This window comes from Hippocampus zosterae, chromosome 9 (assembly GCF_025434085.1).
Source record: "Hippocampus zosterae strain Florida chromosome 9, ASM2543408v3, whole genome shotgun sequence".
In the NCBI taxonomy this organism is placed as follows: domain Eukaryota; kingdom Metazoa; phylum Chordata; class Actinopteri; order Syngnathiformes; family Syngnathidae; genus Hippocampus; species Hippocampus zosterae.
In genome coordinates, this window is record NC_067459.1 from 10,071,832 (window position 1) to 10,098,381 (window position 26,550).

The window sequence follows — 26,550 nt, forward strand, 5'->3', positions numbered from 1 at the left end:
AAATTCAAGACAAACCAATCAACGACACAGAAAGTGACTTTTCTTTTAATATTTTCAACAGCACCACCACGTGGTAGGGGTTTGTACTACATAAAAACTAATCGAGACCTGATGAAAGTGGAAGAATTGTTCGGATTGGGCCAATTACTATATTGTGTTTCCACATCCAGGTTACATGTTTATAGGTTTTAAATTCCCCTCTGAAAATTTGCATTTAAAAAAAAAATCATAATACATAAGTTGACATGGATACGGTGATTCCAAGGGTAAAACACTCAGAGGGTCCTTTTGTAAACTTGCTTGCACAGTTGATCCTCACAGGTAAGTTCCTGAAAAAGATTAAAACCACATCATATGCCGTAAAAAGTCAACATTTTACAATAATTGTCAGATATTTAAAAAATTTTAAATGCCTGTTTTTTAGATTCGTCATCCTATAAAAAAATAACATTTTATTGAAAAAAGTGTTGCGTGCTTTCATAACATGAGAAAAAGTTGTCTATTTTCTTGACAAACGGTTGTTTTCAACATCAAATATTGTATGTGGGTTTTTTTTTAGCAATAATACAGGAATGAAGCAACAGTGCTGTGAAATAGTATTTGCCCTCTTCCAGATTTCTGTGTTCTTTGGATATATATCTATCTATATATTTATAGAGTACACTTGCATCGCAGGATAAGTGCACTACTAATGCGCTGCAGTGCACAGTAAAGCTTGACTGGATGTTGTTATTTTGAAATCATACCAAATGAAGTTCATTTCCCTGAATCCAGTGAGTCCAGCCCCTGTTCCTTTTCTCCCCTCGCTGAACACACACAAGCTTGTCATTTTCCCAGTTGACCACACTCTTAAAAAAAGAAAGGGAACACATTGGACATTGTGAAAAAAAAGCACCCACACATTCTAATGTATGTAATGTTAAACCCTCATGTCACATAAACTAGAGATGAAATACTGTTGTGTTGATAGACAGTTAAAATAACTTCTGACCTTTAATTTTTTTGTCGCATGGGGACTTCAAATGTTGCTGCCTATGAAATGAAAACTAATTTCTCATCAAATCAGAGAAAACCTTGAGGACAAGTTTTGATTTGAAGGACCAGTCGAAATGGCCAAAATGACCCTAAAGTGGCCGTTTTGTGAATCTGTGATAGACATGCCGACCTAATTCATCCATCCATCCATTTTCTCATCCGATTAATCCTCAGAAGGGTCACTGAGCGTGCTAGAGCCTATCAGGGCTATCGTCGGGCAGTATCCGGGGAATACCCTTAACCGGTTGCCAACCAATCGCAGGGCACACAGAGACGAACAACCATCCACACCCACACTCACACCTAAGTACAATTTAGAGTGTTCAATCAGCCTGCCATGCATGTTGTTGTAGTGTGGGAGGAAACTGTAGTACCCGGAGAAAACCCACGCAAACTCCACAAAGGGAATTGAAATGGAATTGAACCTCTGCACTGTGAGGTTGACGCGCTAATCACTGGCCCACCGGGCCGCCCCCAACCTAATTCCACCTTTGGAAATGAAACTTCAGGGGCTGAATTCCGGAGGGCCAGTCTTGTATTTTATAGTAAGTTACTGAATTTTTCTTCCTGGCTTCGCCCACACCCCCTAACAAAAACTCAAATTCTATTCCATTTCGTGTCACCTATCTGTGTAGGATACATCGTTCAAATGACCTAAGTATTGCCTAAATCAGGCATGTCCAAAGTCCGGCGGCCCGCGGTCGAATTTCATCTGGCCCTCGGCCCCTGTCATAAAATCATTGCCGTCTGGCCCGCAGGTTGGGCGCAATGGAACACGTGGTGCATTGACTGAGGTCTCGTAGACTGGTGAGTGATGTTTCATAGAGTACTGCTTCCCTCTAGTGGCTAAATGAGTAATAGCGTTCACTAAATGAGTAATAGCATTTAGACACTAGAGGGCATCAGTCACGAGTTAACAAGACATCACTCCGTGTTTATATTGACTGATATGTCATATTTCAAATGATCCTTGCAGTTGTGGATATGTGTATTGCTTGTTCATTTCCCTGTTGTTCGAGTCAAAGGTTTTGTGACTATTGAAAAGTCATGGTGATACATTTTATGTTTCAAATCAATCAATTTGCACTCAGGAGACTTCTGTTTAAGAAAAAGTCAAGTGAATAAGCAGTTGCATGTGATATACCTGTTTCAAATGAACCAAAAGAAATTCTTAAGATTGTTGAAATTAAAATAAAAATGGAAATGTGAAACAGACTGGCTTACTAAAATTTGCCCGAAGACAGCTGGGATAGGCTCCAGCACCCCCCGCGACCCTAGTGAGGATCAAGCGGTACGGAAGATGAATGAATGAATGAATATTGTTGTTCAATGTAAAGAATGTCAGCCAAGGTCGGCCCCCGAACATTGGCTGACAGGGGTGTCCAAAAAGTTTGGACACCCCTGGCCTAAATGAACCTAACATGACAGCTTCAAACCAAAATGGCGGATTTCCTGTCTCATTCAGGAAATGGGTTCTTGAGACCTTTTTTGTACGTTTACTCATGATAGACATGCCTATCAATTATGTGAAACTGTCCGCAGGGGCTGAATTTTCAAATAATCAACACTGTGTACTGTATTCTACCTTGCAAATGCGGTTATCCATTCCCTTGGTCACCTCTTTGTACTCCTTCCCAACCTGAAACACAATTTCATAGTTCCTGAAGGATGTGAGGGTCCTGATGATGAATTGATCGCCATCTTGCTTGATTACTTTCTGAGGCTTCAGCAAGGCCGCCACTTTGCGGGTTGCAAAATCGATCCCTGCGAGAAACCGGGGGGATGTGGTCCATGTGATATTGCGTGGCACAGTTTTCGCTCGGAATCAGACGAAACTATTTGACACCAGAAATGTTTGCGGCTCAATGTGATCGATTATATATTTTAAAAAGTAATTTAAAAGAACATATAGCATCACCATTACCCACTATTGACTCAATATTTACTGCAATCACACACTCAGTATTAGTAATTGCTAATAACAGAACGTACAACAGCAGCATAACAGGATACGCAGCAGTTGCAAAGGCTTACCGAGAGCGATCATGTATCCCTCAAAGTTGACATTGCTGATCATATCCCACGTGCCAGTGTAGTTGACCGCCATCTCAGACGTTCTTGTGGCTCCACAATCACAAGTAAGTGAATTTGTTTCACATCTCTGGGGTGGATATGTAATGTTTCATTGTGTGTCAATATAGGCCAGGGGTGATAGCACCAGAGGGATGAAGCGGGACCTTTTACACATATTAGCCAACACAGCTCATCCTGTTGTGGGGAATGTCCTTGCGGAAAAAGTGGTCTTTACAGTGCGCTGCTATGTGTGGCTAAGGGTCAGCCGGGAGCGAACTTAGAGGCTCTGTCTTTAAAATAAAATCCGCTGAGCAAAACATGAGCTGCAGATACCATCTTTGTGGGGTTTAGATCCTTCCCTCTGTTGGCACTTGGAGAGACGGGCTTCAGGGGCTGAAATATGGAGTGGAGTTAGAAGAGTTTCGTATTTTATGGGCAGTCGTCAACCTTCGCTTCTGTGTTTCACCCACACACTATTAAATGTTTTTTTTTTAAATGAATATTTTTGTGGACACTTTGATTTGCTCCTCTTTCATCTATTACTGCTTCAAACAACAAAATGAATGGAGGAAAAGTGGTTAAGATGGCACGGCTGTCTTGTTTTATGTGTTGTGTTATTTTGTCATTTTATGTCAAGTATTCTTTTGATGGCGGTGCGGGCACCCGCAGTGGCTCCTCTTGTTGTCTGTTTAGGGAGGGAGGAAATTTAATATGTGCTGTATGCACATTTAACAATAAAGTTGTACTTGATACTTGATATTCTTTATAATTTAGCATCACACATTCAAATTGTTTTTTGTGTGTGTGTGTGTGTGTGTGTGATTGAAATTTGGTAGCAATTGGACATAATCTGAAGGACAGATGATGTCTTTGGAGGACTCTTGGAAATAGTCAAAATGGGACAAAATGGACTCGTTCAAACCAAAATGGAAGACTTTCTGGGCCTTTTCAGCTGTGGGTTCTTGAGATTATTTTTTTTTGTGGCTCTACTCATGATAGACAAACCTACCAAATTGCATGTTGCTAAGTGACGCCAGCGTCGGAAGGGATTGTATTGCTGAGTGCAACACAATCCGCCCCGTGTTCACATTTTAGGCAACTGCTGTGAAGCTCGCGTCTGACGCAATGTTTTTCTACCTGCTGATTCTGATAGCATACCGCAGTAGCAGATGGATACCCAGGAATCAGAGGCTTAAGTTGTATGTGCGCGTTTGCGCTCACCCGCCAAAAAAAAAAAAAAAAACATCAACTTGTCTGTTTTTGAATGTTTTTTTTTCTTTTCTCCGACAGCCAAATTGTCAACGCTGTGTTCACGGCACTCGTGGTGTTCCCTCAGGTGTACGTCATAGCAAGGTAGCTCAACAACCGAAAGACCTTTGCCAATGATTTTGATATTCAGATGATTTTTGCTTGATGTAAAAGGCCTGCGTCGGCAAGGTACTGCAAGCAGCCCTTACTGAACAGCCTGGCTGCTTCCATCGGCCTGTCCCTGGTGGCCTCAGGTAAACCACATTGAACCCCTATAGTCCAACGAAAAGCATTGACAGCCATGCATAAGAATAATAATCAGAATAAGAAAACCTTTATTCGTCTCACAATGGAGAAATTCCCAATTTACAGCTGCAATGTTATGAAAGGAAGAAAGTAGAAGAACAAAAAGTATAGGAGCTGCTGTAAAGGTAGCCACTCTCGCGGCGGCATGTCACATTTGATTAACAGGCATCGTTCATGTTCAGGAGAGCTTACTCATTGTGTTATAAAGCTAGAATACAGTAAAACTTCTCGTTTGAGAGGGAACCGGGACGGGTTTTGCTGAAAAACACTGTGGGACGTTTGAGGTATGGCCGGAATGAAAAGCCGTTTCTTAATCGACATTCTTAGGTCCTTGTGATTTTGTTAAGTATTATCACTTGCGGCTCAAGTCCTGTTTCAGTTGAAATGACTTGTGAAGAACTGGCTGTAAAAATATCCCAAGACGCATTTTATGCTGCTATCCAAGTGTGTAATACAAGCAAATTTACAGTTGTACGCCCCCCGCCCCCTCCCATAAGTTTATGTTTTCGGAATAGATGTATTTTAAACAAGCGGTCACCTGAAAACAAAGAACGAAATAATAGAATCCATGGATGGTTCAGTCTTCTTTGCAATTCCTTGTTAAATGTCAAAGCAAAACTTTTGAAGCAATAAAGCTCACCACAAGCTGATGACTGGTGTAATGAAATCTAGTCATGTGAATTAACGATGATCAATTACGAAAATATGTCAGAACCAGCAGGGAAGTTCACACAGCCATTCTAACTAGTAAATCATTTTCTCAATTTCAAAAAAGGCGGCCAGGTATCTAGTGGTTAGCATGTCGGCTTCACAGTGCAGAGGTACCGGGTTCGATTCCAGCTCCGGCCTCCCTGTGTGGAGTTTGCATTTCTCCCCAGGCCTGCGTGGGTTTTCTACGGGTGCTCCGGTTTCCTCCCACATTCCAAAAACATGCATGGCAGGCTGATTGAACACTCAAAATCGTCCCTAGGTGTGAGTTTGAGCATAGATGGTTGTTCGTCTCTGTGTGCCCTGTGATTGGCTGGCAACCGATTCAGCGTGTCCCCCGCCTACTCCCCGGAGACAGCTGGGATAGGCTCCAGCACCCCCCCGCGACCCTAGTGAGGATCAAGCGGTTCGGAAGATGAATGAAATGAATGACTGAATTTCAAAAAAACGCAGGGTCCGGTCTTCCTAAGAATGTACTAGAGAAAAAAGAACGTGTGTCTCTTTGTAATCGGAATGGGTTTGTGTTGAGTACGATGTATTCCACTGGCACTATTGTTTCATGTTTGGAACTATGTTATGTGGAACGATACCATGTTTTGGGTTCATGTAAATAAAAAGGGGTGGAGCTTCACTGCAGTTCGCTTCTGACAGTGACGGTACGCTGAGGCACGTCGAGCGTTCAGGAAGGCAGGGGTAGCGACCACACTGAAAAAAAAAACGTCTCCAGTCTTGTGCCTCGAACTAAGTGTAGTCCCACCAGGGTTTAGCCAGTGTATTTATAAAGAGACCAGAATCTCTTTATAGTCACCAGAAATGATGCCTACACAAGACCGGCGAGAGACTTCCGCGCAAGAAGGATCAACACTTTGTTGTGAACTTCCTAACTAACCCTGACAAATTTCCGAAAATGATAAAAAGCGGGTTTAAAAAAAATTCGCTCCTCATTCATTTTGATAGGAGCACGAAATGCACTTTGGGATCTATTCCCAGCGAAGTCTTCACAAGTCTCCAACCACTGCATCCTTGGCCTTGTCCTTTAAGCTAGCAGGCGAGGACAACGTCCGTGTAGACAACGCGTACTTTCAATTGAAACAGGACTTGGGCTGTGATTAATGACGTTTCAGGAGATGACTAGGACGTAAGAATGGACAGAAACGCAAATCGAGTAACAGATTCGTAGTTTTCTTTGTAAACACATTCGTTCAGACCGGGTTGACAAAAACCATATCCTGCAATCTTGATATTGCGAAACTGCTCACGTTTCACCTTTTCTCGTCACATTCATGTCTGTCAGTAGCCATTTTGCTATCAGGTACAGTACACCTGACGGTTAAACCTCCTCCATTTTCTATAAAACGTTTCCTTATTTGTGAGGAAAGCAGGATACTTGAAAGTACTCCCAACTCTCTCCGCAGGTTTTTCTGTGGTCTTTACGCTCATAGATCTAGTACCTCAGGGCTTGTGGGCGTCCTATCACATGTTCGGACTTCTGTCGTTTGGACACGGGCTGTGCTGCGCCATCTTGACGCTCACTGCAACCGCATGCGTAAGAAACTTAACTCTAACTTCATCTGTGGAGCATTCATCCATTCATATTCTACACCGCTCGTGGGTAAAATGGAGTCTAACCCAGTTGAATTTGGACAAAAAGAAACAGGCATCACCCTGGATTGGTTGACAGACAATCGCAGGGTACAAACAGACCAAGAACCAGGAACTATCCTAACATTCCTCTTTGTAATTCTGCAGGCCAGAACCACACCTGAGCTGTACCACATGTCCCTTTTCATCACAGTGGCATCCATTTTGAGCACAGGTAAAAAGCACATGATGTCATTTGAATATAATTGAGTTGAAATTGAGCAGTTTTGCTCTTTTCACAGTCAGCAAAGGCCTAACTATCAGGTCTCTCTCAAAGATTATCTGGAGCGATTATCCTTTGAAGTGGGGTGCGTCAAGAGTGTTTCCTTTTCCTCTAGCGGTAGCCTATCTTGGAAAACACTCGCAACCTAAAACTTGTGAATGGCAAATCTCTTAACTATTTCCTAAGGTAAATGCTTCTGTATGGTCAACATCGATGTCAAACGAGACTCAAACTCGTCACTGTAGAGCCAAGATCGGTCCTAAAAAAATCGAGCCCGACCCGAACCAGCCCGAGGGTATATAAGCCCCACCCGGCCCGAGCTTAGCTTGATTTGTAGGCATGAGCCCGAAGCAAACCCGACATTTCATATTTTATTTGTGAGGAGGAGGGGTGATTTCTGAGAACAAAGCCTGTATACTTTGGAACGAAATCTAAGTTAAACAAGACTGTATAAGCATTTACATCTATTATATTTCCGTTTCTGAAGAGGTTACATGAAACGACAATTTTCTAGCATTGACTGATTTTTTTTTTAAGAGTGGACGGGGAAAATTGGGCAAGAAGCCCGACCCGAACCCGAACCAATGATTGACATTTTAAGGCCCGACGATCTAACCTCTACATCACTGTGACATCAAGTTGAACAATAGCCCACTAAGCAAGGTACACGCAAAGATCACCGGCTGCAAGTTTAGCTTATTCTTCTCTTATGATCAAAATCAGGCCTTTGTTGATTTGCATGTCTCGAAAAGATAATCAATCATTTTAGGGCAGAGGTGTCAAACTCATTTTTGTCACAGGCCGCATTGAAGTGAGCACTTTCCTTGGAGGGCCTTCATGACTGTGAAAGCATGTAAAGAAGTCAAGAATAATGGTTGATTCAATGATTGTTTAAGTTACTGAAATCAGGGGTTTGGTAACAAGAAAATGCTTACAATATTTCTCTTATTACATAGTAGTTGAAATTTTGGTCCAGATTTCATGGGTGAAGTTGACATGTTTGATTTGCTTTCGCGGGCCACATAAAATGATGTGTCGGGCCAGATCTGGCCCCCGGGCCTTGAGTTTGACACCCGTGTGTTAAGGGGTGATTTTTTTTTTTGTGTGGAAAATTGTTGGGGCAGAGAACCATCAATGTTAACCCTCTGTGAAGATATTTATGTGTGCGTGTAGCATCTAAGAGCAGTAAACACACACAGTATTATTATTTTTTGCCTTGTCACGTGTGGGGTCACTCACATTTCCGAAATTGGGTGAAGACGTTAAACATGTGCATGCATTTACCCTGCTTAAGGTTTTATGTTCTTTTATAACACACACTTGTTTTTTTAGGTGCACTGGCAGTCAAAGGCAGACTGTGGCTGACAAAAAGGCCGCAACAATGAGCAATAAAAGCAGCCCAGCTGTCTCACGTCGACATCGGATAGCACTCATATCAACGATTCATGCGGTTTCCATGCCGCCGGCGAGCCGGTAACTCAAAACCATGGGAATGAAAGAAGAGAAAGCGAGTTAATCCAGCTCACGTTTTAATGCTTAGCTTCATACAAAGCAGGTGTTTCCTTTTGCAGATCCTTGACGTTTTGGTTCCCGTTGTAACCTGTTGAAAATGTAACACATATGATCCAAAAAGATTTAGAGGTGATACAGGCCAGCAGCTGTTAAAAATATATATATACATCTCACCAAGAAGCAGAAATGTGCCGCTGGAAATTTCCATATGAACCCCCCCCCCCCAAAGCTCAGAGGAAGTCATTCAATGTATAACTGCACATGTAATGGGACACAACTTTACACTTTGGGGAAATCCAGCAAATGGATCACAGCAAGGCTCAGTAAGAGATTCTTTTGACTTATTGTAAAGAGCAACTACAGATACAGGTTCAAGAAAAAAAAAAACAGCACAGAAATGTTCAGGATCCCCCCCCCCCCCCCCCCCATGTTAAAATTTACTCTTGCTTTAGTAAATTTACTATTGCTTTAGTTGGAATCGGTTTCTGTCTTTACCTGAGAACTGAAATTACCACAGTGGATACAATAAATAATTAAATCAAGGCAAAGGACATTTACAAACGATGTATAAGCACAGCGTTGCAACTACGGAGTTGTGAAGGATTGTCATTTCACCTTTCGAGCTTCAGAGCAGTCACAAAAAGAGGCAGGCATATTTGCATCACAACCGAAAGGCCAGAGTAACAAGAATCAGTTGTGTCTGGATTTCCACTGTGTGGTTCAAGTCACACAATTCCGATTTGTTCCCTCAACTTTCACAATTAGGATATGCGTCACGGCAGGGGAATGAGAAAATAATAAACAGAATTGAATGTCTTCAGATTAGACTCAGGCCACTTCCAAATGTGGATAAAAATCACTTTGGGCATCCGTACAGGTGGTGGTTTCATGTGATCGGATACGTGTCACTTGGAATGTAAATGGAAACTGACTGTCAAAAATAAAAAGGAAATACAGTCATTCAATTGGAATTGGGCACTTGGGACTGAAATGTCAATCTCGCCAGAAAGAATATTTACCGGTAAATAAAGGGAGGTAACACAATCCCATCCAGTTCTCACAAAAGGAAACGGTTCTGAAAGGAGACTTTTTTCACCAGTGTACGCTTCTGCTGAGACTAAAAATCAAGTATGAATGTTGGACGTACTATACATCATATTCAGTGAATCCTCAACCATTTGCCATTTGTGAACTCACCTATGCTTGAATATTTCTGAAAAACAACTTTTTCTTTAAAGACCCAAAGGATGTCATCCAAATGTTAGTGCAGTCGTAACTCACAATTTAGGTGCATTTAAAAAAGAAAAAAATCAAATAATGTCAAAAGCAATTATTTTAAAGGGTATGAATGTTATGATTTGGAAATGGGATCATCGTTTGGGGCGGCCTAGTGGTCCAGTGGTTAGCGCAGTGCAGAGGTAATGGGTTCAATTCCAGCTGCGGCCTCCCTGTATGGAGTTTGCAAGTTCTCCCAGGGCCTGCGTGGGTTTTCTCCGGGTACTCCGATTTCCTCCCACATTCCAAAAACATGCATGTCAGGCTGATTGGTCACTCTAAATTGTCCCTAGGTGTGAGTGTGAGCGTGGATGGTTGTTTGTCTCTGTGTGCCCTGCGATTGGTTGGCAACTGATTCAGGGTGTCCCCCGCCTACTGCCCGAAGACGGCTGGGATAGGCTCCAGCACCCCCCGCAACCCTAGTGAGGATCAAGCGGTACGGAAGATGAATGAATGAATGAATAATTTGCCGGGGCTTTGACATCATCTTAGAGCCTGACGGAAAGAGCACAAAAAATGCAAATAGCTGAATTTGTGACTATGGAACAGCAAATGGGCAGGGGTTCACTGTAAACTACTAATATAAGCAAATGTAATAATTTTTCACAGTACCTCAATTGTAGGTAGGCATAAGGAACTTATTATCTTCACATGTCGGGTTTATTGTGATCCCTAACCTAAGAGTGTGTCATAGTCCATGTACCAGGCGAGCGTGCCATCAGTGGGTTTCACTCCAGTGACGGGCCATTTGTTTGGCTCGTCCTTGACACGGCTCAGCTGAGTGACAAGCTCGTGTTTTCCCTTGCCCATCACCAGCAGCGCCACCCTGTGGGCTCGATTGATAGCGCTGAGCGTGAGGCTCATGCGGCGGTGCGGCTTAATGGGACTCTCGGTGAGGACCACCAGGCCGTTGTCACTATGGGCCGCTTTGGCGCCAGGGAAGAGGGAGGCCGTGTGTCCGTCATGGCCGACGCCGAGGAGTACAAAGTGGAACCTGGAGCCATTGACTAATCTGCTGATGTCTTCCTGATACAGCAGCGCTGCGGCATCGTCCTCCACGCACAGACGTTGCTTAAACTGCACCGGCATCGGGTGAATGTTGTAGTAGGGGATACGCACGTGCTGCAAAACGTGCTGCTGGATGTTGTGGAAGTTGGACTCCGGATCAGTCAATGGCACGCAGCGCTCGTCCACCATCCAAATATGGGTGTCGCTCCAGGGGAAGGAGAAATGGTGCAGGGCCAGCCTGTGGAAGAGCGCAATGGGTGTAGACCCGCCGGAGAGGGCCAGGTGGAAAACGCCGCCTTGAAGCACAGCCGCCTCCGCCGCTTCCTGGATGTCGGCGGCCAGACGCTCCACCAGCTCCTCAGGCCAGGCAGATACCATGTGAGCACCGCGGTACTTCCCTTGCATGACTAAGAAACTTTTTGCAGACTCAACTCCTAACTGGTCCGCCCCGAGAAGTACCACATCCCTTTTGTAAGCAATCTCCTTCCCTTTCAAATGGATATCCAGCAGGTCGCCGTTGTCGGCTCCTCCCGGGTAGACACGGGGAAACGAGCCGGCTAAACTCTCAAGCAACGGGGTCCACAGGTCCCAAGAGGCAAGGAGATTTTCGGTACTGATAAAACTATTTTTGTGTCCAGCAAAAATGTGAGAAATTAATTCCGCATAAGCTTCCCGCTGCACTGTTGGAGTTTGGACATAGTAGTCTGACAGAGGCGACCCTAGGACGTTAACATTTGTATGATCCGTCACTTCCTTCCACTCGCCCTCCGTCAGAGATGGCTTAAAAAGATTCTTGGAAACGAGAATGGCTGGGTATCGAAGGCTACCGTGTCCAAAGTAGAAGATTATCTCTTTGGGCTTGCAATAAAAGTCGTGCTGAAGACAGAACACGTCGTTCTTGAAAAGAACCCGTGCGTATCCCACTCGTTCGTCCAACATCTTCCCCGAGATCAGAAGGATGGGCACCCCGTCATACTGAGCCGAGTCCATGTGCGCCAACACAGCTGGAACAAAAAGTCAATTGAGAAAGTCAGCCCCCCAAAAAAAGCCACTTCAGTATTTCTCATAAAAAAATCTGCCATTCTGACCTGCAAATGTTGGCGTGATGCTGATGTAGTCTTTGGTCTTGTTGAGCTCCTGCTGAACCCCGGCTTGGTATGCTTGGTACTGGCCGACCACTGCCCGATTCTTGCCCAGGGGCAACAAAGAACTGAAGAGCCGCAGCTTGTTTTGGAGAAGTTCCTCGCCGTCAGTCACATTGGTAGGAAGCCGCATGGTTAGGAGAGCCATGACCTCTGTCAAGTGGTTCTGGATTACATCTCGGATCACGCCGTACTGGTCGTAGAAGTGAATACGACCTAGGAGGAAATAATGACAAGGACACATGCAGAATACAGCGGAGCATCCAAAGCGTGTAGCGTTTGCATGTTCTCTCCGCATGTAGACCATGGGACGTTGTTCATATTTTTCAAATGTGGACTTGTGGAGCCCTTTGAGACCCTTTTGAGATTTATTCAGGGCTATATAAATAAACCTGACTTGACTACATTCCCCGTGTCCCGTAATTGACTGCCGACCAGTACGTGGTGCACCCCATTTCTCTTATCAAAAGTCAGCTGGGACAGGCACGACAGAAAATAGATGTGCCATGTTATTCACTGACGACCAGTCCAGGATGGACTAAGAGGTGTAAATTGGAAGGTACAGTCAGGCAAACAAATATCTGTACACACCAATGGGAACCGTGCTTTTTGGCTGGGAGTGGAAGAGCGAGTCCCCGGAGAAAAGCCACACAAACATGGGGAGACCATGCAAACTACAAAGAGATGTGGATATTCAAACCCTGAACTCTTGACCATGATGCAGAGGCTCTCACCACTACCGCCCCCGTTGATTATGGTGCCAAGTTGGATTACCTTGTACATCCAGAGTCTCTTTCAGTACAATCTCTATTCTCTCAATGTGGTGCTTGTTCCAGATGGGATCCAGGAACTTCTTGTTTTCTACTCTGAATGGAAGGATCTTTGAGACCACCTGATGCACAACAAAAGCAGGAAAGCAACCAATCAATCAAACGCAGAAGACTAGCAAATGACATTTACACGGTTGTCCTCACCTGCTTTCCCAAGTAATGGTCAATTCTGTACATTTCTTCATCACGCAAGGCCTCCCCGAGCTGAGCCGCAAGTGCCTGAGCGCTCCTCAGGTCGTGTCCGAAAGGTTTCTCCAGAACCACTCGGAACCAAGCCGCCCCGTCAACAGGCCTGCAGTTGGTGTTGATTTTATCCGCGATATCCGCGTACGCAAATGCCGGCACGGCGAGGTAGAAGAGTCGTCCGGCCTCGGTTAGCCCTTCCTCCTGAGCCTGCTGCTCAATTTGCTGGGCCAAATCCCGGTAATCATCATGGCTCTTGAGTTGCCGATACTGCGCTAGCCGCAAGAACTGCTCCTTGAGCAAAGCGCAGCGTTCATCAGAGACATCCTTGGGGCACGGCACCGCCTTCAGGATACCAAAGAATATCGGCATGGCCTTGTCCGCGGACAACAGTCCACCAGCATAGAAAGAGAAAGTGTTCCTGCTGACTTGATTCGAGTACAACTGGAAAAAGCCCTGCCAGAGGTACTTCTTTGCCAAGTCCCCTGTGCCCCCAACTACCACCACGGAAACATGGCCGCGACTTTGTTTCTCTTCGCCACGTCCTCTGTTGGCACACAGAGCGAGCAGAAGCAGAAATGTAGTTGCATACATGCTGCGGTGTTAAAGTGTCCAAACCCTGGATAGAAACAGAGACGTATCATCATTTAGACCCTGTCATAAGTTGTACAATTCTTGAGGTATTTTGCACAAATTACTAGCTGGAATACTGGTTTAAGATTAAAAAAAAAAAAAAAAAAAGAATACATTCTGTAAATCAGACGTGCTTGGTGACAAAAGAAACAATAGTTACCTGTTTGAAAACCCACAAAATCATCTGACACATTGACAGTAGGAATGTAAAGAGTTGTGAGTGCAACATCTGTTCGCCAGTGACACAACATCCCTCTCCTTTATTGTTAATCCTGCTATTTGTTTTTTAGCAAATGTCCGTTCTGTAATTTGCATAAACATGTTTTTAGTTGGGGAAAGGAAGTTGGCTATTTATTTCGGTCAATGAGAAAAACTGTCCTCTGACGCTAATTGGAAAGTTGTGGCTTCGTGGAAGTGTAACGTGTAAGCTTGGTGGTCGCTGACTGGAGTTTTGCAGACCACAGGAAACTTTAATACTTATTGGAAGATGCAGCGTTATGATTTTATGCAGCGTTTCCCGAGAAAATGAGTTGACCTTCATTGCTAAATTGGCTTCAGGATCTTTTGTGCTGTGCAACATAACAGTTGGTTCCCTGAGGCTTCATCGGATGATCAGCTGCTTTCCATCCGGGCTTCAAGTGAGCTGTCGACTCGGAGGACTTTCAAGTCCCGGGGATGTTTCTCTCCCGTCAAACAGTCCCCCGCACTGAAACTCCGACGAGGATACGCTTGTACATACTCACAACGAGGGGGAGAACCAGCTGGCGAGGTACCGGGCGACGGCGAATCGGCGAGGGAGAGCACCAGCTAGCGAGCCAGCGAACGACGGCGAACGGCGAGAGAGAGCACGAACCAACTCGCTCAACGGTGGAAGCCAAACGACCTATTGCTCGCCAAACGATCTGCTGCTAGCCAAACCACCCGCTGCTAGCCAACCCCCCCCACCCCACCCGCTGCTAGCTAAACCACCCGCTGCTATCCAGACCACCCACTGCTAGCTAAAACACCAGTCGACCTACACCATACTCTACACATGCCTCCTCTTGCCTCTCCGTCCGGCTGCAGCAGCTGCATCCGCCTTGCCGAAAAGATTGCTGAACTGGAGCAGAGAATCTCCACACTTCACCATATCCGAGATGCTGAGCTGCAGATAGACACAATCATCTTCGGTCCTGGACAACCAGCGTTGCCATCTTTCACCGACACAGCTGCTGCCGCCAAACCTACTTCTCCCACAGTTGACAAGACCACCACTCCTGATCCCGCACCTGAAGACTCCCTGCTACTCGTCGATCCAGATGACACCTGGGCACGACTGGGTGCCAAGCCCAGGTTCATGTCCAGCTCCACCCCCCTCGAACCTGTGTCAGAAAATCCTGTCCACCCTTTCTCCTCCATTGCTCACCGCCGTTCTATCCCTCAGTTCACTCCGGCCCCGCAGCGCACTGTCCCTGGTCTGCTCCCGCGCACTTCCCCCTCCACAGACTGAACCTGCGCCAGATCCACTCTCCCTTCACCCACCCCTGCCTGTCCATTTCGCCCACTTTTTCCTCCGACCACCCCGATTGTTGGTGACTCCATAACCCGAAACCTCAGATTCTTCAACGCAACAACACACTGCTTCCCCGGAGCCACTGTTCCCATCATCCTTGCAAAACTCCCCAGCCTGCTTCATCCACTCCCACCATCTGTCCATCGAATTATTGTACAAGTAGGCTGCGTTGATGCATCCCACCGGCAGTCAGAAATCACCAAAGGTCACTTCAACAATCTTCTTCAGTTCCTTAACTCGACCGGGAAATCAATTTTTATTAGCGGCCCACTCTCTCCGCACCGTGGCATGGGCATTTTCAGCCGCATTCTTAGCCTCCACACCTGGCTGCAAACTGCCTGCAGGACACATAATGTGGGCTTCATTGACAATTTTGATATATTTTGGCACCGTCCATCCCTTTTAAAGGCGGACGGTTTTCACCCCAACAAATTAAGATAAGATATCCTTTATTCGTCCCACACTGGGGAAATTTAAGCAACAGAATACTGGCAGCAAATGTCCAGCATGCTGTCCACCACTCCACAAGCTGACTAATCACAAATCACACACCTACACCTTCCCCCTCCTCCACTTTACCAACACCCGGCACTTCAGCTTGCCATAGTCCCCCTTACAGGCCCCAGTTGGCACTGTCTCATCCTGATCCTGTTGCCATCTACCCCATTCAATCCATCATCACAGCCAGACACCCTCACTACTATGATAACAAGAGAAAATATTTTAAAATATCAAATACCAACCTCCGCCCACTCCCCAATCCTCACTGTCACCCACAAACCACAAAATCCTCAAACTGGCTCTATTTAACGCCCGCTCACTCAACAACAAAGCACTCGTCTTACACAAATTCATAACTGACAATAACTTGGATTTCCTCTTTATCACCGAAACCTGGCACCAACACCTGGACTACTTCTCACTCAACCAAGCCGACCCACCTGGTTACACCTACATTGACAAGCCCCGCCTCACCGGCCGAGGTGGTGGGGTGGCATCAGTCCATAAAATAGAGTTTTAAATCAGAACTATATCCACCTCAACCACTGAGTCCTTTGAACACATCACCTTCAAATTCCCTGGTCCGTCCCCCAAAATTCAACCCATCATTTTTATCAGACTTCTCCGATTTTGTCACACAGTTTTCACCTATCTCACCTTTCACTCTGCTCCTTGGCGACTTTAACTTCCACATCGACAACACCAACTGCAAACATGCCTCTGAATTTCTTGACCTTTTGGACTGCCTTAACTTCACTCAACATGTCAACTTCCCCACCCACACCCACGGTCACACTCTGGACTTGGTCTATTCCACCGGTCTCACCATTGAAAAACTCTCTAGCACCAACCTCAACAGTTCCAATCACCTGGCTATCACTCTGGACCTCCACCTCCCTAACCCCATTCCCAAGGTAAAGCGCACCATATCATTCAGAAACCTCAAATCCGTTTCCCCAACTGACTTCTCTACCTCCGTCCTCAACCACTTGTCCATACTACCTCCTCCACTGTCCCATGACCCCACTGTTCTCACCAACTACTACAACAGCACTCTCTCCTCCTGTCTTAACCAACTCACCCCCATCAAAACCAAATCTGTCTCCGGCTGGTACACCCCAGAACTCCGCAAACTTAAAACCCGAAAACGCCAGCTAGAAAGACTCTATAAAAAATCTGGTTTAACTGTTCATCTCCTCGCCTACACTGATCACCTTCAGTTATACAAGACCACACTCAACTCCAGCCATTCCACCTACTACTCCAACTTTATCCACACCGACTCCAACAACCAAAAGGCTCTCTTCTCCACCGTCAACAAACTCCTCAAACCCAGCGACAATATTTCAACCTCTTTCACCGTTAACAAATGCAATTCATTCCTATCCCACTTTCAATCCAAAATCGACATCCTCTACAGTACACTCACCACCTCACCTGTCCCCCCTCTCCCTTCCTACCAGCATCCATCACTCCAACTACTTCACCTCTCTCTGAATTCACACCTGTCTCCATAGCCGTACTCACCAATATCATTTCAACAATGAGTTCCTCCACCTGCACACTGGATCCCATCCAATCTTCCTTCATCAAGCACTGCTTTCCCACCATCTCCCACCTCGTCATGAACATTGTCAACTCCTCCCTCAACTTTGCCTATGTCCCCTCCTCACTCAAACTGGCTGTCGTAACCCCCATCATCAAAAAACCCGGACTCAACCCTGACATCATGAGCAACTTTCGACCCATCTCCAACCTCCCCTTTCTGTCCAAAGTCGTCATCTCAAATTAAAACCTACCTAAACAACAACCAACTTTTTGAACAATTTCAATCTGGATTCCGCACACAATACAGCACTGAAACAGCCCTCCTTAAAATCACCAATGACCTCCTCTTCGCCTCTGACTCCGGCCTACTCTCCATCCTCATCCTTCTTGACCTTACAGCTGCCTTTGACACCATCAACCATTCCATCCTACTCTCTCGCCTACAATCCCTAAACATCACCGACAAAGTCCTTACCTGGCTACACTCATATCTCACAGACAGGAAACAATTCATACACATAAACAACTGCTCTTCCTACACTGCCCCACTGTACCAAGGTGTCCCCCAGGGTTCTGTGCTTGGTCCTCTTCTCTTCATTCTCTACCTTTTACCCCTCGGCCAAATCATGCGTCATCATGGTCTCCAGTTCCACTGCTACGCTGATGATGTCCAATTGTACAAATCCACCAAATCATTTACCCCAACAACCCACTCCACCCTGTCTAACTGTCTTTCAGATGTCAAATCCTGGTTGCAAACAAACTTTCTCACTCTTAACTGTATTAAATCTCAACTGCTTATAATCGGTCCTCGGTCCCTCACCCAAACAACCACCAACTTTACCCTCACTATAGATAACTTCACCCTGTCCCCCTCCTCTCACTGTCGCAACCTCTGTGTCCTTTTTGATAATAACCTCTCTTTCGATCAACACATCACCCAAACCACCAAAACTGCTTTCTTCCACCCCAAAAACATTTCTCGTCTCCGCCCATCACTTTCTTTCAACACTGCTCAAACCCTCATCCACGCCTTCATCACCTCCCGCCTTGACTACTGCAATAGTATTCTCTATGGTACAACCTCCAAACTCCTCAATAAACTACAGTACATCCAGAATGCCACCGCCCACCTACTCACTCACACCCGCACTCGTGATCACATCACCCCCGTCCTTAAAAACCTCCACTGGCTCCCCGTTCCCCAGCGTATTCAATTTAAACTGCTCCTACTCACCTATAAAGCCCTTCACAATCAGGCCCCCTGCAATCATTCCGACCTTCTTTACCAATACACTCCTTCCCGCAATCACCACTCCTCAAACACAAACCTCCTCGCCATCCCCGTGACCAAGCTCAAAACCTGGGGGAAACGAGCCTTCTCTGTCGCCGCCCCCACCCTCTGGAACGCTCTACCACAACACATCCGCAACTGTACTGAACTCCAATCCTTCAAATCATCCCTTAAAACTCACCTGTTCCGCAATGCTTTTCATACCTTTTAATCTCTTTTACACATTTTTCTTTTGTTCATCTAAATATGCTTTTTTATCCTGTGTTTTAAGCTCTTGTAAAGTGTCTTTGAGTGTGATGAGAAGCGCTTTCAAATAACATGTATTATTATTATTATTATTATTATTATTAAACTTTCAGGAGTCGCTTCCAACTATTTGCAATTGCACCCCGTCAACAGCACAGAAGAACATCACAACTGCAGTTACAAATAACCCAACTAAAGTAGTGCAATCGAGCAGTTTTCATGAGATCCGAAATCAGACATCATAAAACAGGAATCCAATAATCAATGAAAAGGCTGTTTAGATTTAATTTATTTTTTTTAAATGCTTCGCTGATGTTGATAGGGCGGCTTGGTAGTTGAGTGGTGAGCACGTTGACTACACAGTGCAGAGATACTGGGTTCAATTCCAGCTCCGGCCTTCCTGTGTGGAGTTGGCATGTGCTTGCGTGGGTTTTCTCCGGGTCCTCCAGTTTCCTCTCACATTCCAAAAACATGCATGGCAGGCTGATTGAACACTCAAAATCGTCCCTAGGTGTGAGTGTGAGCGCGAATGGTTATTCGTTTCTGTGTGCCCTGCAATTGGCTGGCAACCGGTTCAGGATGTGCCCCACCTGCTGCCCAAAGACGACTGAGATAGGCTCCAGCACCCGCCGCGACCCTAGTCAGGATCAAGTGGTTCGGAAAATGAATGAATGAGTGATGTTGATAGTGGCAGCATGGTGGGGCTTTGTGGTCATGCGTGCCTCACATATCTAAAATTTGGGGTCCCAAGCTTTCCTGTGCGGAGTCTGTTTGTTTTCCCCATTTTCGCTTGTTTGTATGTGCCCCCCCCCCCCCACACACACACACAAACACACGAGTCTTGGCTTCTTTCTTTCTCAGAGGACATTTTCCTGGTCTTAGCCCTGCTCTAACATGCAAAGTGTCTTGAGATAATGGGTGATGTGATTTGGCGACATAAATAAGATTGACTCCATAGCACACTGTATATACAAAGTGACTTGCGCAAAGCACATTGAAAAGTATCTGAAAACATCAAGGGGGCTACACTTACACATGCCCCGTATCGACTAGACGCTGAAAAAATACATTCGATGTCACTAATCAACGTAAATCTAAATTCAATAAGGATATTAAGAAATGAAATCAAACCTACCCAAAATTCCGACGCGGTGGTAAAATGAAGACTGAAATGCTCCGCTGCAATTTGGGAAAGTCAAATCAAGAGCTACCAATTCCTGTGTTGCGTTGTCATGAGTGTAGTGATACTGGGACACCAGCCAGTGGGATTTGTACTGGTGGGAACTTTGTACTTTGCTCAGGGGCACTGAGCTTCTCTTGGTACAATAGTACCGCTGTCCATAATAGGCGAGAAAAGTTCAATGACCCTGCTGATTTCCGAGAAGATGAAGATGAAGATAAATACGATTATATGTTTAACGATTAAATTAACAGCATTTGTTGTGCATCACATTTGGAAATAGCGAGAATTAAAGCTGAATGGGCCCTCAATCACTTTTTTTCACAGTGAATCCAAAAAATAATCATCAAATGTTAATGTCATGCTCCATCCATGGTGTACCTAAAAAGTCTTTGTCAATTTAGCATCACCCATTTGTCAAGGACACCTTCCAAACTGGGGCTCATTTGCGCAAATTCCATGGTAGGACTTTGTGCCTTTGAGCCTTGGAAGTCGTCTAAAATGGCCGACTTCCTGTTAAATTTTAGGTATGGTTCCTTCAGATTTTTTTAGGCGTCACATTATGGTAAATTTCATGTAGAATAGTGAAACTGATTCCATAAATATATATATATTTTTTGTAGCTTTCCAGGATGAGCTTCAAAGGGACTTTTGAAGGGTCTGCTTTGGCAACCCTATAATGCACACAGTACATTTTACCAGTATACACGCACCCGACTATTAGAAGTGAAAGAACTAATCAGCAAGCTAATGCATTACTTCTCAACAAGCAAAGTTACACCGTTGTCAGCACAGACGGCAAGCTGGAGCTTGCATTTTATTGGACATATTACACAGGGCATTGTGGGAGTCTGGATGCCTCATATGCAGTTTACAGTGATAAAAACAAATGGCAAAAGGCCAGCTCAACAGCTTCTTATTTGAAGCTCTGATTCACCAGTGATATTGAAAGGGCTGCTTTACAAATATTTAACGATAATGACATAACTGGCAAACTGTTCTGCTCATGCAGAAATTGCAACCCAAATTTGCATGCTTCGCCACCTCAAGGACAGAACTCAGATAGCGGTCGCTTGCAGTGCCTTTCAAACACTGTGTCGCTTGTACTCATGGATTTACAAATGAGTTGATTTGCACACATTAATCAGCAAACTGATATACTTTCATTGAAAGACACTGCGCTCATTCAGGGCCTCACAAGAGCTTCTACGAAGGCATGTGATGCCGCAATGGCGAGGCCAGCCATTCCGACGCTGTATTGTCTAGCACTGGCATTTGTTATTTGAACGCAGATTTTGGCATGAGTCTTTACATTAATACGATGGCACAAAAATACTGTTACCCCCCCCCCCCCCCCATAATGCTATATTGCAGTGGTCCCCAAACTTTTTCCTGTGAGGGGCACATAACTTTTCGCTTCTCTGATGGGGGGCCGGGGTCAGTCTGTAACAGCAAAAGTGTGACTGCAAGAGTACCTGGACGTAAAAATGTATTGTTTCCCAGAAACCCACACAAAATCAAATAACTTTTTTTGATACACTTGCGGTATTAAAGACATCTTTCTTCTCAGGACACACCACATCCGCGACAGCATTCATGCATTTCTTGACAAGCTCTCTTTACCGCTGCTTGCTATCAGTTGAGCAAACCGAAAGCTAGCCCGAACAGATGGCTGGTTCAGCTGAGCTTGGCGTACAAATGTATTTTTCTGAGCTAACGTTCCTCTTTTTAGCGTTGACATTTTGCTCTCATTTGCCCATGCAAAAAAATCGTACTTGTTGTTGTGACGGGATTCATAGTGTCTCCGCAGATTGTATTCTTTAAATACCGCCACCGACAGATGAGACAGACAATCTTTTCTTTGCATTGAAAATAAATTGTTTCTCCATTTTGGGTTAAATTCCCTGTATTCTGAATAATTTTTTTTCTCTTTCTTCACCTTTTCGCCATGATTACATTCTTTTTGAGAGGGACGTGTTTAGGATTTTTTTTCTGGGGTTGCCAGATAACGGCACAGACCGAAGAAGGATGGAACAAATGTCACGTTATATGTGTTTATGAAATTGTTATTAGCCAATCGTTAATCATGAAAATAGTTCATAACTAAGGAATATTTGATTGCAAAAGCCACATTTTATGATAAAATACAAATATACATAAATGAAAAATAAATCAAAAGACTCTCTGGTATTGTTCAGGGGGGCCAGACCAAATGCAAAGGCGGGCCGCATCCGGGCCACGGGCCGTAGTTTGGTGACCACTGCTATATTGCTTTTTTTTTTTAGCAATTAAGTTTGATACGTTTTTACAATATCATAAAACTAGTCAGTATCTGATGTGACCACCATCTGTCTCAGACAGTGCAATAAGTCTCCTTGGCATATTTAGTTTTGATCAGGTTGATGGTGGCCTGTGGAATGTTGGCCTAGTTGCTCTCCAAAGTCTGTGCTAAATTGCTGGATATTGGCAGGAGCTGGAACATGTCCTTGACAGTAATCCAGAGCATCCCAAATATGCTCAATGGGTGGCATGTCTGGTGGGTACGCTGACCATGCAACAACCAGGATGTGTTCAGCTTCCGGGAATTATTTCCAGACTTTTGCAACATGGGGCCGTGTATTATCATGCTGCAACATGAATGGCACAACAATGGGCCTCTGGCTCCCGCCTCACCTTTCAACATAATGTCAGTTTCAAACAAGCCAGACTTACCTAGATCACGCTATATCTCATGAAGTTTACCTAATACTAACAAAATGTGCAACACGCACATGCATTTTCCTGATAACCAGGTTCTTTTTATTTTGCAACAAAAGTTCTGCTCTTAACCTTATGCTCCATTATTTTTCCTTTAAACTATATTGGCGCGTTTGTACATGACTTGAATGAATGTCACCACACGCAAACAACTGTACGACAAGACTAAAACGAAATTTATGAATGCCGTGATTTATTTGCATATTTTTCCATTAAGTGGCGGAAAAACGTTGATTCCACCTGCTAACTGTCAAACTCCATTTCCGCGTTGACGTAATAGCTTTCGCGTTTGCGTGACGTGTTTTGACGACGAGTTGGGGAGGTTAGACCAAGTGGCTTAGCGGCGAATATACACATAGGTGACTAATATGAGAGTTTAAAAAATACTTATACGTACCAGTGTGCCATTTCGTGTCAACGTTTGTGAACCTGAGCGGTACACTTCCTGCTCTGGTCACGTGACACCATAACTCTGACGCGAACAGGCGCGCCCCCCCCGCCCCCCGCAAAAAAAAGAAACGATTTTTTTTTCAAAGCCTGATCAATTTATTCCCATCTTCCGTTGTAAGAGTACAAACCCAAGATGACATAAAATTGTGGGTACAAAATGCTAAATTGTCGTCTTGAATTGGGTATAAAATGCACACAATAAAAGATGTATAATTCCTGGACAGGCTTCAGAAACTCGAGTGTACTTTCTGGCAAATGCGCGTTCCACTTGATCACCAGGACGTCCAAGTTGTAAATAGAACACAAACTCGCATTTTTTTTGCGCACGTTATAATTTTTCGTGGACACAAATTAATATATTGTGACATAGTATAGTCATTTTTGTCCCCAATTAGTGCGCACTTTATGTTTTGACTTCCAAGGTTAATTCCTTCCTGATCATGCTCGTATCTCATATCTTTCCTCATTGAAATTACATTACAGTAATCGTTTCCAGTGCACCAAAAAACACAAAAAAAAATCGAATTAGAAAATTATCACTCTAAACTATTGTACTTTATTTTTAAAAAATCTGTATTACATATGAATGCTCCAGCACGCCCCGCGACCCTTGTGAGGATAAGCGGGTCATGAAAATGGATAAATGGATATTACATAACAATGTAAATAAATAATAGTAATCTGGGTTGCACACCACGGCCACCAGGCAGCAGCAAACTCTATACAGACATATCCGGGCATACTGGATCATAACTGACTTTGGACAAGCGGCATGATACACCCTGAATTGGCCGCCAGCTAATGTCAGGGCACATAGAGACAAACAATCATTCATACTCAAATTTAACCCACCATGCATTTTTGGGGAACATGGGTGGAAATCGGAGGGTGTGGATACCCACAGAGGATAAAGAATAAATGCCTGTGAGTATCATTGTGGTTGACTGGGAGGCACGTCCACCTCACACGACAAAGGCCCAGGGTTCGAACATGGGCTCCGGCTTTCCTGTGTGGAGTGTGCATGATCTCCTCAAGGCTGCGTGGGTTTTCTCCGGGTACTCAGATTTTCCCCCACATTCCAAAAAAAGAAAAACACATCCATGGTAGGTCACTCAATACTCTATATTGTCCTAGGCGTGATTGCGAGTGTGAGTGGTTGATGTTTGTCCATGTGTGCCCTGTGATTGGCTAGCATCCAGTTCAGGGTGTACCCTGAACTGGATGCCTACTGTGTACTATGAATGAAATGTCAGCACTGAAAAATGAATCTGGAATTAGAAAAATGTCACTGACTAATTTTGCTGTGGCGTAAGAAAGTGCCTCCGCACATTGTTCAGCTGTGTGCGACTCATTGCCCTCCCACGTGATGGCCCGCCACAAACAAAACAGGTGTCCCTTTTGGCTGAATAATGATCCAATTGTTGTGGACCACACTGTTAACCCGGGTCCTCCCTTTAACTGCTGACCAGTTGTCAATGGATCCTTCCCTTTAGCCAACAGATTCCATTCCCAAGCATGTCTGTCTAGCAGCTTTACATCTCATTACTTACTATTATTACTGTTTTAACTTCTGCACCTAGTTGTTTTACATTCTCAGAAGAAATGTTTTATATTATCTAGCAGGACAGCTGGCGCTTTTTGTTATTTCATACAATTTACATTGTATTATTAACACATTTTTAGGGTGTACCAAAAATGCTACAGAAAAAATACTTCTGCACACCCATGAGGATAAGCGGTTCGTAACATGATACATTGCAAAAAACAAGGAAAGATTTGTAATATAAAATATAAAAATGTTTAAAAAATCTAAACACATATCAAAAATATATAAATAAGAAAGTTATTTAAAAATAATTTCTATAATTTCTAAATATACATTTTTAATACAAAATATTAATCTTAAATTATATCTCACTAGACGATAAAATATATTGTCTAGATTTTTGTTCAATTATTAAGCCAAACAATTTGAAGGCAAATTTATAGAAATACCAAAAATATAAAAACATACAAACAGAAATATGTTTGGTCTTTTTCTAAAAATTGAACAAAATCCCCTGACAGAGCAAAAAATGTAATAAATATACTCGGTAATTGAAAAAATCCACAGAAATATTAAAAAATAAAATCTTAATAAATCAAGCAAATCTTCCAACCATGGAATGCTCATTTTTTCCACTACAAAGTTATCCATCCACCCATCCGTCCATCCATCTATTATCTACTGCTTATCCATGATTTGTTCGCAGGGGCAGTAAGTCAGATTTCTTGAAATATATGTCACTTTTTGTAAAAAATAAAAGTTACATTATCATTTACTACTTTATCCTGCAACCTCTCCCAGCTGTCTTTGGGCAGTAGGCAGGGGACACCCTGAACCGGTTGCCAACCCATTGCAGAGCTCACACAGATAAACAACCATGCACACTCACACTCACACCCAGGGACAATTTAGAGTGTTCCATTAAGCTGACATGCATGGTTTTGGAATGTGGGAGGAAACCGGAGTACCTGGACAAAACCCACGCAGGCACAGGGAGAACATGCAAGTTCCACACAGGGAGGTCGGAGCCGGAATCGAACCCTGCACCTCTGAACTGTGAGTTTGACACGCTATCCACTGGATCACCAGCCCTCCTACTTCATTATACAATAATTATTAAGTTATGTTGTTGAATTACTCTCAAACAATAATTGTATTTCATTTGTACCTCCCACCACCTTTGTCAACCCTGTTTTTACGTTACCGTACTTACAATTTGTTAATTCCAAATTGACGAAGGACGATCATAAATTGTGATCAAAGCCTCCTAAAAAAGAGAAAGAAAAAAAGCATCCACTTTGTCTCCCAGTTGCTCTTGACCAAATTGAAAATTCAATTTGGACTGTTTGTTGTAGTTCAGCTCCGAAATGTCACGGCAAAGCGTCTGTACACGATCTGACAAACAGCTGTTATGCCAATGCATTGGCCTCCCAGGTTGGCTGGCCACTTTGAAAAGTAAATAGTGAACAGGATGCTGCATCCAGTTTGTGCGTGTGTGTGTGTGTGTGTGTGTGTGTGAATACATATACGTGTACATGTGTGTAAGAATTGGCTGTTGAAACAAGGAAAAGCCCATAGAGCAGAGTTGTCAAACTCAGGTCCCGGAGGGCTCAAATGAACAGGTTCAATGTCAGGCTTGCGCAGAGCTTGCTGATGATC

General features: G+C 44.2%; 3 protein-coding genes across 5 annotated transcripts; 1 reads left to right on the forward strand and 2 right to left on the reverse strand.

The window, feature by feature from the left end:
* Positions 1-29: 29 nt before the first annotated feature.
* rbp7b (retinol binding protein 7b, cellular) lies at positions 30-3,209 on the reverse strand. The gene is made up of 4 exons (XM_052077142.1): positions 3,070-3,209; positions 2,621-2,799; positions 747-848; positions 30-329 (listed from the first exon to the last, which is right to left on the reverse strand). Exons 1-4 carry the CDS (start codon positions 3,140-3,142, stop codon positions 276-278), a joined length of 408 nt encoding a protein of 135 aa, XP_051933102.1. The 5' UTR covers positions 3,143-3,209; the 3' UTR covers positions 30-275.
* A 244-nt stretch (positions 3,210-3,453) lies between these two features.
* On the forward strand, positions 3,454-8,902 carry LOC127608186 (uncharacterized). The gene is made up of 6 exons (XM_052077141.1): positions 3,454-4,307; positions 4,399-4,461; positions 4,531-4,610; positions 6,786-6,916; positions 7,120-7,186; positions 8,567-8,902. Exons 1-6 carry the CDS (start codon positions 4,234-4,236, stop codon positions 8,617-8,619), a joined length of 468 nt encoding a protein of 155 aa, XP_051933101.1. The 5' UTR covers positions 3,454-4,233; the 3' UTR covers positions 8,620-8,902.
* A 1,152-nt stretch (positions 8,903-10,054) lies between these two features.
* h6pd (hexose-6-phosphate dehydrogenase (glucose 1-dehydrogenase)) lies at positions 10,055-26,327 on the reverse strand. Of its 3 annotated transcripts, none has more exons than XM_052077106.1 (5): positions 26,105-26,327; positions 13,146-13,803; positions 12,946-13,063; positions 12,118-12,387; positions 10,055-12,033 (listed from the first exon to the last, which is right to left on the reverse strand). In XM_052077106.1, the coding sequence occupies exons 2-5, from the start codon at positions 13,776-13,778 to the stop codon at positions 10,694-10,696; spliced, it is 2,361 nt and encodes a 786-aa protein (XP_051933066.1). In that variant the 5' UTR covers positions 13,779-13,803; positions 26,105-26,327; the 3' UTR covers positions 10,055-10,693. The 3 variants fall into 3 exon arrangements, with proteins under 3 accessions (XP_051933066.1, XP_051933065.1, XP_051933067.1); XM_052077105.1 differs by lacking the exon at positions 26,105-26,327 and adding an exon at positions 23,293-23,376; XM_052077107.1 differs by lacking the exon at positions 26,105-26,327 and adding an exon at positions 20,094-20,790.
* Positions 26,328-26,550: the final 223 nt, after the last annotated feature.

Coding starts and splice junctions, on each gene's coding strand:
- rbp7b (XM_052077142.1), bottom strand. CDS start 3,142: ATGGCGGTCAACTACACTGGCACGTGGGATATGATCAGCAATGTCAAC. Junction 2,800..3,069: donor GGGATACATGATCGCTCTCG/GTAAGCCTTTGC, acceptor GGTTTCTCGCAG/GGATCGATTTTGCAACCCGC. Junction 849..2,620: donor TGGATAACCGCATTTGCAAG/GTAGAATACAGT, acceptor TCTTTTTTTAAG/AGTGTGGTCAACTGGGAAAA.
- LOC127608186 (XM_052077141.1), top strand. CDS start 4,234: ATGTTTTTCTACCTGCTGATTCTGATAGCATACCGCAGTAGCAGATGG. Junction 4,611..6,785: donor CCTGTCCCTGGTGGCCTCAG/GTAAACCACATT, acceptor CTCTCTCCGCAG/GTTTTTCTGTGGTCTTTACG. Junction 7,187..8,566: donor GGCATCCATTTTGAGCACAG/GTAAAAAGCACA, acceptor TTGTTTTTTTAG/GTGCACTGGCAGTCAAAGGC.
- h6pd (XM_052077106.1), bottom strand. CDS start 13,778: ATGTATGCAACTACATTTCTGCTTCTGCTCGCTCTGTGTGCCAACAGA. Junction 12,388..12,945: donor AGAGACTCTGGATGTACAAG/GTAATCCAACTT, acceptor ATTTCCTCCTAG/GTCGTATTCACTTCTACGAC. Junction 12,034..12,117: donor CATCACGCCAACATTTGCAG/GTCAGAATGGCA, acceptor TTTTTGTTCCAG/CTGTGTTGGCGCACATGGAC.